At 46.7% G+C, this 21,736-nt stretch overlaps 1 protein-coding gene across 1 annotated transcript in view; it reads left to right on the forward strand.

Moving 5' to 3' along the window:
* Positions 1 to 19,172, forward strand: part of LOC147679800 (E3 ubiquitin-protein ligase MARCHF5-like) — a 61,161-nt gene extending 41,989 nt beyond the window's left edge. Inside the window, exons 2-4 of the mRNA XM_086942478.1 lie at positions 7,739 to 7,941; positions 16,900 to 17,030; positions 19,158 to 19,172. Coding sequence (XP_086798604.1) covers positions 7,739 to 7,941; positions 16,900 to 17,030; positions 19,158 to 19,172 — 349 coding nt within the window. The remainder of the gene's footprint in view (positions 1 to 7,738; positions 7,942 to 16,899; positions 17,031 to 19,157) is intronic.
* The last annotated feature ends 2,564 nt before the right edge of the window (positions 19,173 to 21,736 follow it).

The raw sequence follows: 21,736 nt of genomic DNA on the forward strand, positions 1-21,736 counted from the left end.
AGGCTTGCAGTACAGGAGACTGCCAGCCTTGCTTCTCATAAGCAAGGACTAGAAGTACAAAGTACTTGTTTAGGCACAGCTTGCAGGTTTTCAAACGCCTAAATAAAAGGCATGGTCATTTACAATGCCAATAGCTCAAACTCTTGCAAATGCGAGACCTATTGCAGTGCAAATGCTTCTCACTTTTGTCAGTGCATGCACATCTGTAATGCATGTTAAATTACATCTACAAGCAGGCATAACTATTGGCTTTGTCAACGGTTGTTCCTGCACAAATAAGTTAAAAAACAAAGTAAGGCTTTCCTGTAGAAAGAGTAAAAATGATGTAGTGCTTACAGGGAAAGTTGTAGCATAAAGCTAAATTTGCCGACTTTGGAGTTTGCGGGAAGCTGGTTCGAATCACAGCGTTGGTCACAATTCAGTGATTGTGGACAAGCTTCTGATTCCTGTGCCTACCGAAATAAACATTGACGTTGTTTTGTGTAAAGTAACTAGTGCCTATGTTAAACGCTTTATTACATTAGGTCTTTAGTGAGCGTTATCTTAAATCTCCAAAATGAAAAAAACTGTTCAAACATTGAACTGCTGTGGATTTATTGTTGGCCCTAGGGTGAAGGACAAAATGGAGACCCTGATCGGCACCGGTAGTAGCACCCGCTTAGATCCGGCTTATTTAAAGCCCTGTGTGAAGTGTAGTGCTGATAATGCTAAAAATCTAGTTTTTATCTCAGGGTGACGGTAAAAACGGAGAGCCCGATTGGCATCCGTTGCAGCACCCGATTGGATCTGGCCCACTTAAAGCCGTAAGCAAAGTGTAGTACTATTAATGTTTAGGGCGGGTAAAAAGTGAGGGGGCTGAATCCCTTTCAGGCTAATGGTGTTGTGCGTCTAGTTAGCAGCAAAGTGATTCTATATGTTTCTGCAGCACTTGAACAAAATCAAAAAGTGAAATGACACCTAAAAGCAGGAGGCATAGCATTGGATCATAAAAAATACATAAACGATGCGTTTTGTATAATGTAACTAGTGGCTATGTAAAACTGTGAAATACATTTGGACTGAGTTTGCGCTATAAACAATTGTCCAAAATCCAAATGATATTTAAACCCTGACCTGCTACATAGTTAAAATCTTGTTTTTCCCCGAGGGTGACGGTAAAAACGAAGAGCCCGATCGGCACCCTTTGCAGCACCCGCTTGGACCCGGCACACTTAAAGCCGGAAGTTAAGTGAAGTGCTAAGTGAAGTGCTAAAAATATTTGAACTAAAATAACATACATAATTAATAAAGGGCGCAGATTGAAAGACTTACGCAAAAAATTTGGTTTTAGTAAAGTGTGCCCCCGAACTGGTATTTTTTACTTGTGTCAATGCATCCACATATGTAACACAAGTTAAGTTACATCTACAAGCAGGAATAACTATTGTCTTAGTCAATGGTTTTTACTGCACAAATAAGTTACAAAAAAAAGTAAGGCTTTGCTGTAGAAAGAGTAAAAATGGTGTAGTGCTTACAGGGAAAATTGTAGCATAAAGCTAAATTTGCCGACTTTGGAGTTTGCGGGAAGCAGGTTCGAATCACAGCGTTGGCTCACTATTCAGTGATTGTGGACAAGCTTCTGATTCCTGTGCCTACGGAAATAAACATTGACGTTGGTTTTGTGTAAAGTAACTAGTGCCTATGTTAAACGCTTTAATACATTAGGTCTTAGTAAGCGTTATCTTAAATCTCCAAAATTAAAAAAACTGTTCAAACATTGAACTGCTTCAGATTTATACATTTTTGTTGGCCCAAGGGTGAAGGACAAAATGTAGACCCTGATCGGCACCGGTAGTAGCACCCGCTTAGATCCGGCTTATTTAAAGCCCTATGTGTAGTGTAGTGCTGAAAATGCTAACAAGCTCTAGGCATTGCTGTGGGGGGGGCGGGGAAGGGGGAGTTGGGGGGTGAGCGAGTGGGAGGGAACGAGCGAGCATATGGCGAGCGGCGGGGGAGCAGCTTGGGAGCGCATTCCATTGAAGTCGGGTAAGTTGAAGCATAAAGCTAAATTTGCCGACTTTGGAGTTTGCGGGAAGCTGGTTCGAATCACAGCGTTGGCTCATAATTCAGTGATTGTGGGCAAGCTTCTGATTCCTGTGCCTATGGAAATAAACATTGACGTTGTTTTTGTGTAAAGTAACTAGTGCCTATGTTAAACGCTTTAATACATTAGGTCTTAGTGAGCGTTATCTTAAATCTCCAAAATGAAAAAACTGTTCAAACATTAAACTGCTGCCAATTACTGTTGATGAAATGCTTAAGACGATCAGTTGGCACCGAACCCCGGTGGTAACGTTAAATGTAGACTATGTTAAGTAATTTTTTTCCAACAATGAATGGCTAATAGGGGACGGAATCCACCATAACTGGGGCCAAGAGCAGGGCATATTGCAGAATGGACAACCCAGGAGCATGAAAGATAAAGAGACACGGCCTGGCGGCAGTGAAAGTGAAAGTACGGCAGTGGACAGCAACAGCAGGGGTGAATAATTAGGGGGGAGGAGAAATGCCTGAGGCAGAGTGCACGCTGGGGGAAGCTTCAGATGCCTGTGGGAGGGAGGCTGATGGCTTTGATGTGGACGCGCTTTCCGCACGAGTGCACCACAGGAACTGTACGAAATCCGCGATGTTTTAAGACCTTGGTTTGCCCACTATACTCTAGTCTATCATCCCTTGCGGGATTAAAAGGCGAGACCTAAAAACGTATTGTATTTGCCATTCACTTCCTGAGCGGAGACATATGTGCATGTACAGATTAGCTCTACAGGAAACATGAGGGTTGCACGATCACCCCTAGGGGGTCTGTGGCTACTATCTGCACACATCTCTTGCCACTCACAATCTTGTGCCCTCCGGTTGTGTCACACCGTTATTATTTTGTGTGCTACTCGGTATACTGGCACAAGCCACCCCCCCCTCACCTTGTCACTTTTGGCAACATAGTCAGTTCTGTGACTGACCCTGTGTGCCATTTGCAACTTTAGCTCTGTGTGTTTGTCAGGGTTACTACTACTAGATGGCACCTGTCACGACTAAGTACTCAATAACATATTGCTTTCAGTTTATGAATCATGTTTTAGGTCTCGCCCTGGCGAAAGCGCGCGAAGCGCGTTCTCGCCCCGAGACCTATAGCCGTCCGTTTGCTTACAGCGAGGCAAGAGGAGACAAGAGATGGGCACGCGCAGCCTGTCGTAATCGGATCAGGTTGCGCGTGCGTTCACCATCTCCTGTCTCCTTTAGCCTCCAACACACACAGGCACACCTCCCCCTGCTTTCGCACATGCACGCACACACACACACACACACACACACACGCGCACAGAGACACACACCATACCTCCCCCCGCTGCCGCCCCCCCCCACACACACACACACGAGCGCACACACACACACATACAGAGACCCCCCGCCCCCACACACACACGAGCGCACAGAGACACACACCATACCTCCCCCCGCTGCCGCCCCCCCACACACACACACGAGCGCACACACACACACATACAGAAACCCCCTCCCCTGTACAACTAGCCCCACTCACCGCATCGGCGCCACTCCGGACTCTGCAGCCTCCGCGGGGCTCTCCCTCGGGCATGTGAGCCCCGGGTCATCGCTGCTCCTCTCTGGGCCAGCCATTCCGTGGGCGCGGGCTTCAGAAGACGGAAGTCCCGCCCCACAACATGTTTCGGTTTTGCTCACAGCTTTCTTCAATGCTTCTTTTAATTGAACCCAACTAATCTAAATGGGAATAAAATTGAAACATTCAGGGAATAGTTGTACACGCTTAATAAAATTGAAAGGAATACGCTTTCGTTGCACTTTCGTTGCACTTATATCAATAGGACGTTTCGGGCTGGTTTACAAAGGCAGGTAAGTTTGCGAAAGGATACACATATGCCACTACTCTTACTCATAAATACGTTTGTGAATCTGTCCCATAGAATGCACAATGCAATGGTCTGTTCTTCCATGCTAGGGCACACAGCTATCGAGCTCAGCGGAATGTTACGCCATGTTTCACTAAATTGTATATTTTACTCTGCTCTTGTTCTGTTTATCTTTAATGCAAGTTCACAAGATGCTTATGCTCGGTTTTGCGCCGTTCAGTTCTGAGACCTGCCCTCTAACGGGCAATCCTTGCCGGTCAAGTCGTGTGGCGCCTGTGAACTTCTGTGGCGGGAGAGCAGGCTCGCGGGCTCTTTTCACTGTCTCAGAATACTCGAGGGCACTGTATTGTCTTTAAATGCTCCAAAGTCCAAAGACTGATACAGTGTCATGCTTGGGGTCATGTCTCAAGCACGTTACCTATACGACGGGGGGGTCCTGAGGGGTACATGAGAACTCGTACCTCAGTCCGCCCTTCACACCCTGCTTTCATCCGGTGGGTAAACAGGCACTGTCTCCTCCTCCCTCGTGCGTGATCACATTTAACCAACTTCTCCTGAGCGGTGAGTCATAGGAGACACATCTTTACTGGAGATATGAGGGAACGAGGGTCTTAGGAATGCGGGGGCTTTGGTGCTGTGTGTCTCAAATTCCAGCTTGATTTTTCATATCCGAGCTCTTCGCAGACCGCTCAGGCGGGCAGTGGAAGTAGCCCCCACCTCCGCATAAAAGAACGTCTATCAACCCTGCTGCCCGCATCTCTGCCTTGCTGCCCGTGCCCGCATCTACGGTGCAAGACGGAAGGGAGGTCGGTGTCGTTGCTCCTTAGTCGGCCTTGTTTTAAGGCTGAACCCACGGTCGCGTCCCCACCCCACTCTGATGGAAGACCGCATTTAACAGCTCGCTTGTTCCCACAAGCAAGTCAGCATCTCCCATAAGTTTCTGATGTTGCACCACCTGTGTCCTACCGAGGGTGGCTGACTGTTAACCATTTGTCAGTGTGTTTATCAGCAGGACGCAAAATGCAAGTTGATCGTTCTTAAGGATATGACTCTGCCTTCCCTAAGTTTAAAAATAGTCTTTAAAGGAGTCTTCGTGCTCTCTGAACTCAGTTGTCAGCAAGTATGCAGGGGTTGTTGTGTAAGGGTTGGGCAGTTGAATCATTGAGCTCGTTCCTTTTTTTTTTTTTCTTTTAAAACTCGTGGCACCCGGCCATTCTGCGCATTTCTAGTTTTACATCTGTGCCCTGAGTTTCTCGTGGTGCGAAGTAGGGTCTCTGCACCTTTCAGTTGGTATTGCTTCAGCCCTGACACATACCAATTGTTTCCTGCGGGTAGTTAGGTATGCTTGTTCTCCGATGTTGCTAACTCAATTTGGGTCCCTCCCTCTCCATAGCTAAAGGAATACTCACCTGGGGGCGTGAGACAAAACATCCAGGCTTAAATCGTTTACAATGCAATAGGTCTCGCATTATTAAAGTTTGAGCTATTGGCATTGTAAATGACAATGCCTTTTATTCATTTGCATCGGTGAGTATACAAGCGCTTTGTACTTATAGTCCATGCTTATGAGAAGCAAGGCTGGCAGTCTATTTTACTGCCAGCCTTGCTCATCGTAAGCAAGGACTATACATTCAAAGTGCGTGTTTGTGCACTGATTGCAAGTTTTAAAAATGAATAAAAGGCATTGACATTTACAATGCCAATAGCTCAAACTTTAATAATGCGAGACCTATTGCATTGAAAATGCTTGTTTAAATATCTTGATATCATTATGTGACCTAAAGACTAAACTCCTGTAGTGCATTACAGTAAGCAGAATTTGGAATATGCAGCCTCTGGGGAAGTGAAGAATCTGGGAACACAAGTGCCTATCAACCGTATGTGCCTGTTTCCCCCAGCCCCCTTCGCTCCAGCGTGCCTATGTGAAGGCCTGTCTCCAGGCTTTTGGAATAGCGAGGGCTGTTAAAAATCGTACGTGGATTGTGAAGTTGCACAAGCAAGAAAAATTTTATGCAGTTTCCGTGGATCTGCCATTTTAGATACTAATAAATGAGTCCAATTTTGAGTATACTTGAACATCATGCACGTACCTGTCGTAGCTTTAATTTTTATGTGCATCTTTTTTCCTCAGAGTTCAGGTGTCCTTTACCTTTTAAAGTTTTGCCTGCACAGCGCGTTCACTCTGCTTGTGAAATCTATTGTACTCCATATAAATCTTAAAAGGGGCTTACATCCCACCCGCAGTAATTTAATTTGGTCTTGTGGTCAAAATATTTTAAGCACCCCTTTGAAATCATGATCGAACTGTGTTTAGCTTACGTGCGGACGCCTCTGAAAGAGGTGCTTTTTGTACTTTTGTGTATTTAAGCTTTTTGTAACAATCGGTACACTTGCCATGAAACGGATACTGCAAAATGACGTCTTCTTATTCAGACTTGTTGAGAAATTGTCCAGTCCTAAGTGCCCTGAAGCTTTAAGCCGTGCCTTGCTAGGTGAGGTGAGTGGTGCCCAGGCAGCTGCCTCTGGCTGGATTCTTGGCTCTGCCTCAGAAACACAGGCTGAGCTCTTTTCAGAATCTCTATTTATATCTTTCTGTACATACTGTTGACCTTGTACAGTGTAACATATCTTACCCTGTACACTCGCACAATTCTCATTCTGCTCTAAACACGCATCAATCACCATGATCACCATGAATTGAGGCACTTTCACCCTGCACTCAGACACTTATCAACTTTCATTCATGCACCACTCACCCTGCACAGAGATCCCTCACACCATTCTCTCTTCACTTATACACTGCTCCCACACCTCTTAATTTATTATATTAATCCCATATGCGAAACCTAATGCATTTACTTATGCTTGTATTGTGAGCAGGCAGTGAAGGTGAAACCACTGGACGTAGAATGAAAATGGAAATGAACGTGTGGTGAATGAAGATGACGGTGTAGAAGGTGAAAATCTTTATATGATAGGATTGAAAGGACAGGGTGTGTTGGGTAATGAAGATGAGGGAAAGATGTGCGGATAGTCCGGGGTTCAGAAGGACAGATGAGCATAAGGATCTAGAGTTGGGGCCATGAAGGGTGGAAAGGAAGTGTTTATAACTGTTGTAGGTCCTCCTTTGTGCACTTGTGTGATTTATCCCTGGAAGGTGTATTAGGGGGTTGTAAGGAGGAACACGATTAATAGAACAGCGGTTCTTAACCTGAGGTCTGAACTGAGCTAACTGAACATTATGTGAGGTAGAATGATTCACTTATTTTATAAACACCCAATGAAATGTACTTAATGTAATTATTTTGCAAGGAAAGGCAAACATATAGAACAAAGGATGATATATCGGAGGAGTAGAGTCGGCGAGGATGCCTAAAATATAGCGTCCAGAGCAGAAGAACAATGGGAGAGAACAGCTCAGAGACTGTTGGGCCATCTGTGAACAGGGCGGAGCTCAGAACCAGTGTGATGAGCTAATGTGAAACTGGTTGTTGAGGAACAAGTGTGAAAGACTGAGCTTAGTAGTTGAGGTTGTATGGCTGGATGTGAGACCTGGACAACGTTGTGTGTTGGCATGGGTTAAGCTTGGTGTTTGGGAGCTCTCTGACTGTTGGAAGAATTATTGCTCCAAATAGTGAGTAACGTGGCTCCTTCCTCCTGGTTGATGATTTGTAGCTGTCACTGTTGAATTAATTTTGGTGTAAACATTTCTTCATTTACCCTCCCCTAAAAAGTTGCTGTTGTTAATTTTTTAATAAATATAATCGATCTCATGTTGATAACCTCATTTAAGTCCTGCTCTTATCTTCTAGGCACTGTTGGGTATGCTTTGCCATGGAGAGCGAAGATCGCACAGCCGAGTGGGTGAGCCCGTGCCGCTGCAGTGGCTCCACCAAATGGATTCACCAGTCTTGCCTGCAGCGTTGGCTCGATGAGAAGCAGAAGGGCAGCAGCACCGGCAGTGTGAACTGCCCGCAGTGTGGCACAGAGTATCATATAGTATTCCCCAAGCTTGGTAAGCATTCCCACACTACAAAGGAGTCTGATCTGCATGATCGCACATGGAGTGATAGTCTAAAAAAATGCCAGCTAACAGTGATAGGTTTTCTATCGAGAAATCGATTGCTTGCCATGATTACTGTTATTAGCATGGTGTGCTGGCCTCATGAGACAGAATGACAGTTGATATAAAAGAAAAACCCAATGTAGCCAGATGCATGATCCTCTGTCCTCAATGTGGTTGGTGTTTGTAAGAAACTTTGCTATCTGCTCATGTACCGTTATCACACACCATACCAAACATGATTATTTTTTTTAAATTTCTTTATTGATTTCCAAACATAATACAGACACAGATCAAAAATACCCCCCAAAAAATAAAAAAGGAACAGTGCATTTTCCATATCGACAATATTAAAGGAGATAATGCAACAGCAGGAGACAGCAGCAACCCCATAAAGTAGCATTGTAAACCACAGTAGAGAAAGAACACGTGCATTGACAAGTAGATACAAGGCCATTACCACAAGAGGCCTACAATAGATAATGGCCATCACATAGTGCATACAAAAAAAATCAGTACATATCCCAATACCACTGACATTGAACCCCGCAAACATTGCACCTTCAATTTGAACCAGTATCGTTCACAGTACCAACTTCTCTGCCAGAGCCGCCTGACCGTTCCCGGGCCCAGTCAATGAAGGGCCCCCATATTTCTTTAAGCATAGAGGCAGGCGGCATGAGTTCCCAGAACGTAGCTAATTGCGTCTGGCCATAGGTGAACTCTCTGATCCAGTTCGCGGTAGTAGGTTTTCTCTTTCTACCCCACAACTGGGCTATTTGACACTTGGCGAATAGCAGCAACAGTGCATGCAGTTTGCGTTAATGTGTGTGTCTCTCACATAGCCTAACCGAGCCAGGAGCGGGAATGGAGATAGCGACAACTCCAGGATCTGATTTATGGCCTCAAATATCGCAGACCAGTATTCAGTGATGAGCGAACAGGTCCACGCCATGTGTAAAAAGGTAGCGGCGGCTGCCCCGCAATGCCAGCAACAGTCCTCCTCCCTCAAACCCATTCTGTGTAGACTAATGGGTGTCCTTTAATAGCGGTGCAGAATTTGAAATGAATTAATCTGAGTTTGTAGTTTGGTGACAGTTCGGTCATCTGGGCACAGCAGTACGACCACTGTTCGTCCGTCAGGGGGGGATGGCATCTCTGCAGACCATTTATGTCGCTCGGTAGAAACAGTCACAGGGGCATCTTTCTGCATGGACGTGTACAGTCTGGTGATAAGCCTACGTGAAGATGGTGTCTGCAAGAGATTTTCCAGAGTGTTTAGCGGGGTTGGCTGGGAGGGGAAGTCACTATGTAGTGCCTTGCATGCGGCCCGAAGTTTGTGATACAGGAATGCCTCACCAAAGGCACTGTTTGTCCTTCCTCTGCAACTGGGGGACCTCTGAACATTCTTTCGGGGTATAGGTCAGAAATTGTGTGTAGAGACAAATTCTGTGCCACCTTATCGCTAATCTCGTCTTTGTTATTGGGCAACATAGGATTCTGTGCAAGAGGAATAGAGAGGGCATATAGAACCTTTGCTCCCGCCCTTCTCCGCAGGCCTTCCCAAGCCTACCGCAGGGTCTCAAATGTGTCTGTCAACCCTGGGCCGCTTATAGGATTGATATATAGCTACCCTGAGAGGAACAGGTGCCACCGCGTCTGCCTCCACCGCCACGTTAGGTTGGACGGTCTTTGAATGCACCCAATAATGCAGAAATTGCGCCTGCGCACATAATGCGTACAATTTCATGTGTAACGCGCCCAGCCCACCTTGAGCAGTTGGAAGCGACAAGAGGGCCCAAGACATCCGAGCCTGACCATTTGCCTAGACCAAAGAGACCAATAGACATTGCAATGCCTTGAAGAAAGGACTAATGAGTACCAGTGGCAGGTTTATGAAAAGATACAAAAATTTAGGCAAAATAATCATTTTGACTAGTGCAATTTTGCCTGCGAGCGATAGTGGAGGTTTAGACCATAAAGTTACCTTTTCTTCCAACCAAGCCATAGCCCTCCCAAAATTTAAATTCCAAAGGTCTTGTAGGTCTCGGCTAATCCAGACACCCGAGTACTTAACTTGTTCCTGCTCCCATTTCAACAGGAATTCCGAGGTCACTGCCCTGGTGTTGTCGGTTAAGGGGAATATCACTGATTTTGCCCAATTTATGTTCACCCCAAATAGCCCACTGAATTTAATGAACTCCCGCAACACAATGTCAAGATTACGCTCAGGGTTGAGAATATATAATGTTATGTCATCCGCATAGAGCGAAATCAACAGACTCCGCGCGCTAAAGCCTATCCCCTTATCCGTGTGGTGTTGCCGGATGCGTGAAGCCAACGGCTCCATCACAATGACAAACAACAAGGGCAATAGCGAGCAGCCCTGCCTCATGCCACGCGTTATCCGGAAGGATCAGATACAATATTATTCACCCGCACCCTGGCCATTGGTTCGGTATACAATAATTTAATCCACTTAAGAAACATGGGGCCGAAACCCATCCACTCCAAAATTTTGAATAAGAACGGCCATTCGAGCGAATCGAAAACTTTTGTCGCGTCCAGGAACACCACCGCCGCCTTTACGTCAGGATGCAGGTAATGCAAGGCAGAAAAAACAGTTCTGAGGTTATGCGAGGTAGATCTCCCGGGAATGAATCCCGATTGATCCGGTAAAGCTATAATGGGAAGTAAAGGCTGCAGTCTGTTCAATATCAACTTAGCCAGAATCTTTACATCTACGTTGATGAGCGATAGAGGCCTATAAGAGTTCAGATCTATTTCCAACTTATTGGGCTTTAGCAAGGTGACCATGATTGCTTCACCCATGAAACTTGGTAGAATACCAGTATCATGGGCTTCCCCATATACCGCTAAAAGTCTGTGGACTAGTTCCTCCACATATGTTTTATAGAAGGCGGTCGTCGGGCCATCAGACCCAGGGGCCTTGTCAAGGGGTAGGCTATTAATAACATCAGTGACATCCGCAACCGTGAAGGGTAAGTGCATGTACTCTCTATGACGATCACGGAACCACACAAGGGCCAGGGATTCTAGAAACTCCTGCATGCCTTCCGGGCATTCAAATTGCGTAGCAGTATATAAGTGAGCATAAAAAGAAGATAACTCCTGCAGAATAGCTATGGACCCCCTAACCGTTTGCCCATCCTCGCCTACTAGTTCAGGTACATATGCCATTGAACGCGGGGTGCGAAGCATGCCGGAGAGGGTTCGCCCGGGTCTGTCGCCCTCGCCGTACTGACGAGCCTCTGCATACTTCCCCAAGAATTTCACCTCCCTCTGAGTCTCCTCTTCGTATTCTAGCAGTTTAACCTTCAAGTCGGCCAGGAGGTCTGACTCGTCGTCAATATTAATCCTCCCTTCTAACTCCTTGATCTGTGCCTCCAAGTTGGAAAGGGTGTTCCTAATAGCTTTGAGTACTCCCGCCTGCCTAGTTATGCACTGTCCCCTAATGACTACCTTAAACGCCTCCCACAGCGAGGCCTCCTTGTCAACAGAACCTGTGTTAAGCGTGAAGTAATCTGCTATATCAGAGCGTATCTCCTCCTTAAATGTCTCATTGAGAAGTGCATGCTGGGGGAGTCTCCAGGAGAATTGTCCACATGTGGTGCCAGGGCGAGACCATGTCAGCAGACATGGCGAGTGATCAGAAATGGCCATTGACAGGTGTCTAGAGTCCACCACCCAACTAGCCACATCTCAAGACATTGACCAATAATCTAGACGGGACGAAGCACAATGGTGTTCAGAGAAGCATGTGCCCTCTCTGATCAGTGGGTTACGGAGGCGCCATATGTCGACCATGTCCCCATCATTAAGGAAAGTGTTCAGCACCTTGCTAGACGCAGGGTGGTGCGTTCTCGCCGAGCCCGGTCTATCCAAGTCGTCGTCAAGGATGGCATTAAAGTCACCCCCCACAAAACCGTAGTGCAACCAGTGGCCCTAACCTTGACCCAGAGCTCTTGGAGGAAAACGCGGGAATCCGTGTTCGGTCCATATACTACAACAATGGTCAGCAAGATACCCCTCAGCTGTCCCAGCGGTATGATGTAACGACCATCCGGGTCAATGTGAAGCTCCCTTTCCCTCTAGTCTAGACCTCTCTTTATCAGCACCGCCACCCCTCTAGAGTAGTTCGAGTAGGCGGATGCGTATGCTGCGCCCCAGCGTCTGTGGCGGAGTTTAGCGGAAGACTGGGTTCGAAGGTGTGTTTCCTGTAAAAAGCAGAAATCAATATTGTGTCTGGTGAGGTATGCATGCACAAGCCTAGCTTTTCTACTGTCATTCAGACCACGTATGTTCCATGTCAGACAATTCACTTTCGTCTCGTGAATGGCTGTAAGGTCACACAGAAAACAATGCCACATCTGGACCAGCCTGTCTGTGGCTCCGTCTCAATTGCAATCAACACTTTTTTTCTTGGTAATGCAAAAAAGAAACAAAAACCCCACCCCCTTCCTGTCCCCCCCCGCCCCCTCCCCCCACATCAACCCCCCAATCAGTTTAAAGCATGACCCCCCCCCCCATAAAACACACATCTGAAAGGGAAATTTCCCATGGGGACGAGAGAGAGCCGGCCTACTTCCCTACCGTAGCAGGGTGGCCAAGATACTGCAAGGGGCAAAACCTGCAACATGACTACACTGAAGGATGGAGCGGCATACAAACCAGGGAGAGAAGCGTCATAACTTAGCCTGCAGTTACAATCAAACGCAACACCATTCACACCACCGCCGCAAGGCCCCCGCAACAGTAACACAATCTGGCAAACGCCCCAACAATGAAAAAGGAAGGAAAGTTCAACTATAATCGTACGTTGGCAGTCCACAGCTTTAATTGTGGGCCGGGAAAATTAAGTCAGTGTAGCATCGGCCCGAAACAACATGACTAACCATGTGGTATGACACATATAGATGCATTGGCGGTCAGACATTACCCAAACTGCGAACAGGTAGAATCAACAGTGCTTGTTTAGAAAAAGAACCGCATCAATATTCTGACAGTTCCAGAAAGCATCATCATCAGTCATTATCACTTCACTGTAGAGAGGTAGCAGCATCTGTTCTGGGGCTGGGTTTGCCACGCCTGCCGCCCAACTGTTTAGCAAACTTCAGGGCAGACTTAGCATCCGTGAAGAAATGAGCGGAGCCCTCATATGACACTTTGAGTTTGGCAGGGTAGAGCAGGGAGTACGGGACCTGCGCCTGAAGGAGGATCTTTTTTCACCGGTAAAAATTCACGTCTGGCCGCTTGGACCGCAGGAGTGAAGTCCGGATAGAAGGCGATCTGATTACCCTGGTGTGTTATTTGCCCATAGTACAGGTTTGACGTAGCACCACATCTTGGTCCTGGTAATTCAGTAATCTGGTCAATATTGGCCGCAGAGGGACTTCGACAGGAGGTTTGGACCCCAGAGTACGATGGGCCCTCTCCACCGCTAACACCAGCGAGAGGTGTGTAGCAAACAGGTCCAGCAGTAAATCCGTTACGAACACCTCCATCTTAGTAAACGCCGTCGTCTCCGGGATTCCAGTGATGCGTAGGTTGTTTCGACGCGATCTGGCCTCCAAATTCTCATTTTTGGCTCTAATCACTGATAAGAGCTGATCCATTTGCGACAGCTGGTCTTTAGTTTCCACCTGGAAATCATGGAGGTTGGACTGTTTATTTTCAAGGACTTCCAGCCAATGTTTGTGGACTCCCACCTGAGTTTTCACTGATTCCATCTGGGACGTCAGGGTATCCAACTTAGCATCAATGGTACACAGACTTTATCGCATTTCCAACATTAATGTATGTATGTCCTCACCCTGATCTCTTTGGTGCCCCACAGCTGCTTCTCCTGTGCACGATTCAGAGCCCGATTCCATATGTCTGGTGGAACGGTGCTGCTCAAAACTGAGTTTAGGCTGTTTGGCGTCTGGTTTGCAAATGTCTAGGCGATACTGCTGCTATCTCTACTGGCACACAAGAGGGCCCAGCAGGACCATCACCCCAGCAGGCGAACAGTTCCAGGCCTCTTCAATTGCACAGCCGTTGCGTTCCCGCTGCAGGCGCCAAACTCTACCCCCACGTAGCCGGTGTAAGCCGTGGTGGGTCACAGAAAAATGTTCAGACCGCTCTCCAGTCAAATGCCTACTCCAGCTGAGGCAGTGGACGCAAGGGGGAAGCCCAATAATGTCACTCCACAAGTATGCTGGTTAAGTAGGGAGCAAACGCCAGTCACCCACGACTCCTCAGCTAGATCACTCGCCACACCACTGCACCAATATGAGACGAGATGGCGTGGGTGAACAGATCAAAGAGTAGGCACGGCACGGCACGGCCCCCCAGGTCAGTCAGGCCTCCGAATCGTAGTGCGCCACACTTTCCAAGCGATGCGGCTAAGAGGGCGGCCGGTCAGTGGTACCGGACAGGTTGTAGGGCGTCAGCAGCCTGCGCAGACCTTCGCGTCTCACTTGCTCCCCGTCGCTACCCGGGTAGCTAGCCCACGCAGTTTCAGGCGGTCGTGTAGCAGCGTAGTGCAAAGCGGCCCAGGGATTTCAATTCGGGCTCATTCCACTTTAAAATGGCCTACGGGCCGGGATGCGCACCTCCCTCCACCAGACGCTTGAAACTCTTCACGGGGCCAATTCTGAAATTAAGCCTCCCCAGCACTGCACCCGCGCATCACCTCTTGGTACAGTCAAAGCCTCAGGCCTCCGCGCTGGGCCTCCCATCCAGGGCCGGGCCGACAGTCACGGCAGCTCCTCTCAGTCGACCGATCCTGGTCTCCTCCACACCAGAAGCGCCTCAACACCGTCAGGTCGGCCACCAGGCGTTGGGATCTCCCTCAATATGCAGGGGCGGCAGCAGTTCCGAATTCGGCAGAACGGCACAGAGCGCCTTCACCAACAATGCAGGCCGCGCCGCTAGGCCTCAAACAAAGCACTGGCCTCAAGTGGAAGGGGGCAGCCACGCCCGAGCTCCACAGCATGATGGCAGCCTCCGGTTGCGGGCCTTCGGAGCTGATATCTCGGCAGGTAGGCGGTTTAAATTTCAAGGTTTCCCCCTGCTGATGACCGCTACTATGGTGGTCACTGGGCAATGCAGATTGCAGCGTTTCGTCCCCTCAGTATGTGCGGATCATAACAGGATGGTATCTTGGCCGGCGGAGCTCGCTTACAGAGTGGCCATTCCGCAGCACAGCAATCCACGCCCCAAATACCAAACCTGATTAGTGAGAATATCTTTCGGCTAGTGGGTTAGATTATGCTAGACCTGGTATTGGTGACATATCACAAGCTTGGGTCTGATTGGTTAGTTGGTCTAAGTCTGATCTCCCTGTCATTGGAAGGTGGGTAAGGTTGCCCAGACCTTGGGAGCATCTGACGTGCTTTGGAGATATTGTTCTATGTTTGGCATTGGTGGAATCTAATTTAGTTTGAGTTGATGGGTATTGTTGTTCTAGGCCCGGCATTTGACATGTTGTGACATGCTTTGTCAATGTCCCACGCATTACTTGCTGCCATCTGACATATGTTTACCTATTGGGTGAGGCACTCCCCTTAGCGCTGGAGTATTTTCTTGACCACCTTGGGGGTGGTGATTTGAAATGATCAAAGGCAACACCTTAAGACCTCTTCTGACTTGTGAGTTGGATGGCGAGGCTGGTCCAGTTCTCTGTTTGGTGAGTACTGGTGAATTACTGGTAGGTTAGGATGTCCCACGAAGATATCACACCTACTTTAGAATGCGGGTTGAGGTTCTCCCTGGATCAGAACATTTCACATGTTCACCCACAAATGGTTGGTGAACGAGGCTATCTATGTCCCTAGAATTGGGAATAAATTGTTTGGTTTTGAAGTAGTTAGTTACCAGGTCATCTTCGATCTACCTAGACAGTCTCATGCCTCCCCATTGTTTTCTAAATTACATTGGCTACCTATCAGGCAGCGAGCATTTTTTAAGGGCCTTTGCATTGCCCACAAGGCCATTTATGGTCAGGCCCCAGCATACATCAGGGATCGCCTGATGAGTTATACTACACTCTCGGACTCTTCGTTCCTCTGCAGCCTGCCAGCTGGTCATCCCACAGTTTTATTTGGCTCGCAATGGTGGGATAGCTTTTTCCACTTTGATTCCACAGCTTTGGATCAATCTCCCCGGATATTTGTGCAAAGAACCGGGCCTCCTTCCGTTCAGGAAAAAAATTAAGACTATCTTGTTCCTGGAGGCATTGACCACAAAATAAGCCTGTCCACACCGGCTCATACCGTCTGTTGTAATTTCGCGATGAGACCTGATGGTGAACCAGCGCTATATAAGAACCAATTAACATTAACCAGGCAAACTAATTTAAAGCATTCCTCTCGGTTATTAACCACCTTCTCCTGTCTTGGGAGTGTGCAGACAAGGTTTGTAATTTGGAAGATATCCGATGCTTAGTTTTTGATCTATTTTTCTCTGGCTATCATTCTTGATTGATTTTGGGACAAGGAAACCGTGGGTCTTATGCATTTTGATTATAGAACTGTGTCCATCATGTACTTAGTTTTGTTCTCTTTTCTTCTGAACCCTTTTCTCCATGTGTCCAGCTGTCTTTTGTGTCCTCATATGTTTAGTGCTTCCTGTGTTTTCCTAGTTCTTTGTCTTTTATATTATTCCCATCTCCCTCTTGTTCTGGCTCCTTGGTGCTCTTCTTTTTCTTGAAATACTGTTGCTGTACCAATCCGCTTCTCTTTGGGATCATCCTGTGCCTGTCACATTTTATATGAACAGCTGTCTTTGGATATCTAGCCCCTTCTGTTTGATATTTTTCTCCCTGTTTCTTCACACATTCTCTCTCAGGCCTGTAGCTTCTTGTCTTTCAACCTTCTCTGTACTGACAAGTCTCTTCCCTGGCAGGTCCACTGGTTTACTTCCTGCAGCAGGTTGACCGAGTACTCTCCAAAATAAGCCCCTTTGCTGCAGCAGGGATTGTGGTTGGAACGGTGTACTGGTCCGCAGTCACCTATGGTGCTGTCACTGTGATGCAGGTAAGTCAAAGACTGTGCTTAGTATTTTGTTGAATTTGGTGTTGCTTTCTGAAGTATCATGAGCTGCTTTTTGTATGGTTGCAAAAACTACAGGCTGCTTGATGGGTGTTTCGGATGATTGAGTTGTTGCTTTCTACTGTGTTGTTGGTTGGCTGCATGGGAGAAAATAACTTGGAAAAAACGCCTGTGGTTTATGTACTCTTACTATACTGTACCAACAGGAGAGGAAGGGCTTAAGGCAACACTCCTATGCCCCCAATCAAATCTGTAATAACAACGAAGGAGTGAATAGCACAGTGCTCAAACTCAAATACTAAGCTACAAAAAACCATATGTCTACAAAAAACTGGTGTGTCGAGACAAAAACACACATCTCACAGGAGTGGCAAACACCTACCCCAGCTGGGTTGTACCTACAACTGGGTACCTGTATCCCACTTTGTAAAACAGGACAGGGATCTCCCTGTTGTAGAAGGACCCTCACTCACCACTAGCTGGTGACCTGCTTCATCATGGGGTCCCCGCTGGGGTGGTCTAGTACCTCCCCAGCGTGCTACAACGCCTGTTTACAGCGGAGCAGGATGTGGTGAATGCAACAGTGCCCAAATCAAAGTGTGGTGATAATAGGTGCAGTTTAAAAAAATACTAGGTTGTAGTCTTTATACCTATTTTAATAATGACCAACCTGTATTTATTAAAAACAAGTGAACGGACTGATAGGTTCTCTGTTAGGAAACCAGTGTCCTTGGAGGTTATACAAAAATTATGGTCAACATGTTTCTGCTATTAGACTGCGATTTGCTCAGCATTCGTCAGGACCTAAAATTAGACCCCCAGTGGTATGCGCGCGCTAAGGCGCACCCTACTGTGAGGCTCAAAGTGTGAAAAATTAAATAACATTTAACCATCACGGGCAGTCTCCGTGATGAAGGTCAGTACAAAATGTGCGACCTGGCCAAAAAACGCCATTGGCAAAGTATTATATCCCCCTTAGATGAAGACAGCGCGGGTATTCTTCACGCGGTAACTGTTGCCTTACTCGCGGCTCCCCGCTCGAAACCTAAACTCTAGGCTGCCGTCTCACCTGTTTTACAAAGTGGGATACAGGTACCCAGTTGTAGTTACAACCCAGCTGGGGTAGGTGTATGCCACTCCTGTGAGATGTGTGTTTTTGTCTCGACACACCAGTTTTTTGTAGACATATGGTTTTTTGTAGCTTAGTATTTGAGTTTGAGCACTGTGCTATTCACTCCTTCGTTGTTATTACAGTTTATGTATTCTTGTCACTGCTCAAGTGTCATGTGTATGTGGCATTGCCTCAAAACTTCAAATGGAATGCGTATGAAAACTAGCACAGCTCTTTTATTATTTTTTATATAAATGCTTCAGAAAAGTAAACTTCATAAAGGGGTTGTTCAAAAAATATTTTGAAGCCACCCCAGGGTGAAAGACATGAAGTGGTTTGGAGTTAAAAGTTTAGGGTTTAAGAGTATGAGGGGAAAGTGCAATAGTTTGGGTATAGTGGTAAAGATAGGAGGGTTGGGCACTAAGGGGCTAATGGTTATTGTTATAGGGTTTAATGGTTGGGCACTAAGGGGCTAATGGTTATTGTTATAGGGTGTAATGGTTGGGCACTAAGGGGCTAAAGGTTATTGTTATAGGGTTTAATGGTTAGGGATGAGGGCATGGGCTAACGGTTAAGGCTGCAGGAAGAAATATTTGGGGTACAATGTTAAGGGTTTGGCGATGTAGGGTTCAGAGTTGTGGGTATAGGGCATACCTGTTAAGCGGTAACACACAGGTCAAATTTTAAATGTTCTTTTCTTGCACTTCTGTGCATTTTGTAAACTTTTATTCTCTGCGGGCAAGCATCTATCCATTCCTTTCTGCCAGCCAGTCACTTGAGGGGAGTCATTGGTGTTCCATTTACATGGTATGTCCCATTTGGCCACCAGGAACTGGAGTATCACCAGAGGTTTGGTGCCAGTATTCCTCTCCTACCTGTCCTTTATGTCCAGACGTGTTGTCTTGGGGGCAGGGGGCACCGGGTGGCCATACAGAAGGAATCTCAAGAAGTGCCACAAGCAAAACTTTTTTGAGAACTTGTTCTCAACATCTCAATTGCAGATAAAGAACCCTTAACACATGTGAAGAGATGAGCCTAAGCCTACACCTTCTCTCATCCGCCGGGAGGAAGGCCAAGCACCTGGCCATGGTTGTGAATTTTATAGACTGTGCGATCCTCTAATCCTGTGGTAGATCTTCAAATCCATGTGTACCCTGCCACTGAGATGGGACATAAGGTGACCGCTTTTGAGGAGCTAGCAAGGGGACAGGTTTGACTGTGCTGGTGATTGGGGGGTGCTGAGAACAACGGGGCCGCCCACATGACAGCCACATTCTTGGGGGTTATACCTCCAGTGTGGACGACATCCTAATTGGCGGTTCCCTGAGCAAGGAGTGGACAGGGTAGCCAATAATGCCAAGAACCAGAGGTGGATGAGAATGGAGGTGAGCGCATGTGACAAGCGAAGACACCATTGAAATTAAGTGCAATGCTACTGTGAAAAGCAGCACTTGACGTTTTATTTTATACGGAAATGGCTAAATTAACTGAAACTGTCATTAAAACAACGCAAACTAAACACATTGCCAACTATGACACAAACAAAAGGTAAGCGTAGAGGTAAACATACATCATTTACTCTCTTAAACCCTAAACCCAAAGCCCTTAACCCTATAACCAACATAATAAACCTTTATGCCCAGAGCCAAAACCCTTACCCCATACCCTTAACATCTAGTTTCCTAGCCTTAACTCTTATACCTTTAAACATTTAGTGTACACTCTTGCTCCTCAAACTTGTTACCCTTAACACCCTGTACTATTAAACCCTAACCTTTTAACTTCTTAAGCCCTAACCCCTCACCTGCAAACCGATAACCTTATGTTCTGATCCCCAATGTACCCCAATATTGGCCTAGGTAGTTGCATGACCTTTTATCGACATCTGTCCTAAAATTGTTCTACCTAATGGTTCTGGTGAAGACCTTTTACCTAGTTAGGTGCCTCATAAATGTCGTGTGGTTTTGTCCAAAAACTAGCCTAATTTATTATGCATGAGGATTCTCAGTATCGCAGCAGGAATACCATCTTCTGCATCATCCTCGGCGACATGCCCACAGTACCATGACACATCTAGGTAGAATTATAAGCCAACAATTGGCCTGAACATCAAAAGTTACACCAAAATCTGAGTATCCAACACTCGAGTGGCTACCTAAAATTCTTATAACTCCCTCACAGACTTATCTAAGTCGCTGTGTTGTGGTGTATTTGACTAAAAATACTATACCATCATAGACCCACCCAAATACAAATGAAAAAGTGTGGAACAGAGAGAAAGCACCTCACTGTAGCAGCACCAAGGGGACTGTTGGCTGGTACTCGTCAACAGGTCCACTTATCATCATCAGTTACTTTCTCTCTGAGGAAAAAGAAATGTGTGTGTGTGTGTGTTATAAACAAAATCTCAAACCCATGAAATCAAAACCAATATAAAAGCCTAAATGTGAATGCACTACCTATACATGCTATTGCAGTGCATACCTTTTGGACCCTGTGAGAATGTAGTCCGATAATCCTCACCTCTAAAAATTGGGAAAGCTAACTAGCTTAGGATAACTTTATACAGTGCTGCTAGCTTCCCAAATTAAAAATGGTTCCCATCAAACCATGATCAGTTGTTAAGAGCCAACATGTTTCTTTGCCACGAGACAATTGGGGCAATTTTGTCAGGGCTACTGGGGTTCCAAATCAATACTTCATGGGAGTTTCACATCAAACCTATGACTGTATAAAATAAGAAAAAAGGGAGAGCGCCATCCGTAAAAAAACACACTTCCCAACGGTGATATACTCAATCTTTACTTGTACTATAGTTAAACTGCCGTACCTTTAGGTTGCGTCTATACTGCATACCTGCAACCATCATCAGGGAAAACCACATATCGACAGATTGCGTTCCCCTGCGGTGACCGCCCACAGGTCCTATCACGTGCAAAAATTAGTAGGACAGTCATGCCTCAATCTATACTACTATTATAAACTAAGAACTTTGAGGCGTGTAAACTCGGGAACCACAGCCCAATCCACACACCCGATACATCGTTGTAATCCTCAGGGTGTGCAGATGGACATGGGCTATATAAATTAAAAATAAATACGTTATTTTAAAAAAAAAAGTAAAAAAAAAAGTACTCCCTTCAAAGTAGCGCCAGCCACGACGTACGTGCTTACATCAGGAGCGGCGTACACGAGCGCGAGGAGCGGCAGAGATCAGCGCGGGGAGGAGCGGCGGAGATCAGCACGGGGAGGGGCAGTGACGAGGAGCGGCGGAGATCAGCGCGGGGAAGAGCAGTGACGAGCGGAGGAGCAACAGACATGAGTGGGGGACAGGCAGTGAGGATCGGCGGGCAGGCAGTGAGGAGCGGCAGCAGGGAGGAGCGGCGGCAGGGAGGAGCGTGAGCGGCGGATGAGGTACGGCGCCAAGTAAGCAGTGAGCAAAGCAAACCTGAGGGAGGAGCGGCAGCGGAGAGGAGCGGCGAGCGAGCCACAGGTACCAAACAGAAAAAGAAACGTGCGCAGGTTACAAAAGCGTACAAAGTGGAGCGGTCAGATGAAAGCTAAAATGACAATCGGGAGA

This window comes from Lissotriton vulgaris, chromosome 11 (genome assembly GCF_964263255.1).
Source record: "Lissotriton vulgaris chromosome 11, aLisVul1.2, whole genome shotgun sequence".
In the NCBI taxonomy this organism is placed as follows: domain Eukaryota; kingdom Metazoa; phylum Chordata; class Amphibia; order Caudata; family Salamandridae; genus Lissotriton; species Lissotriton vulgaris.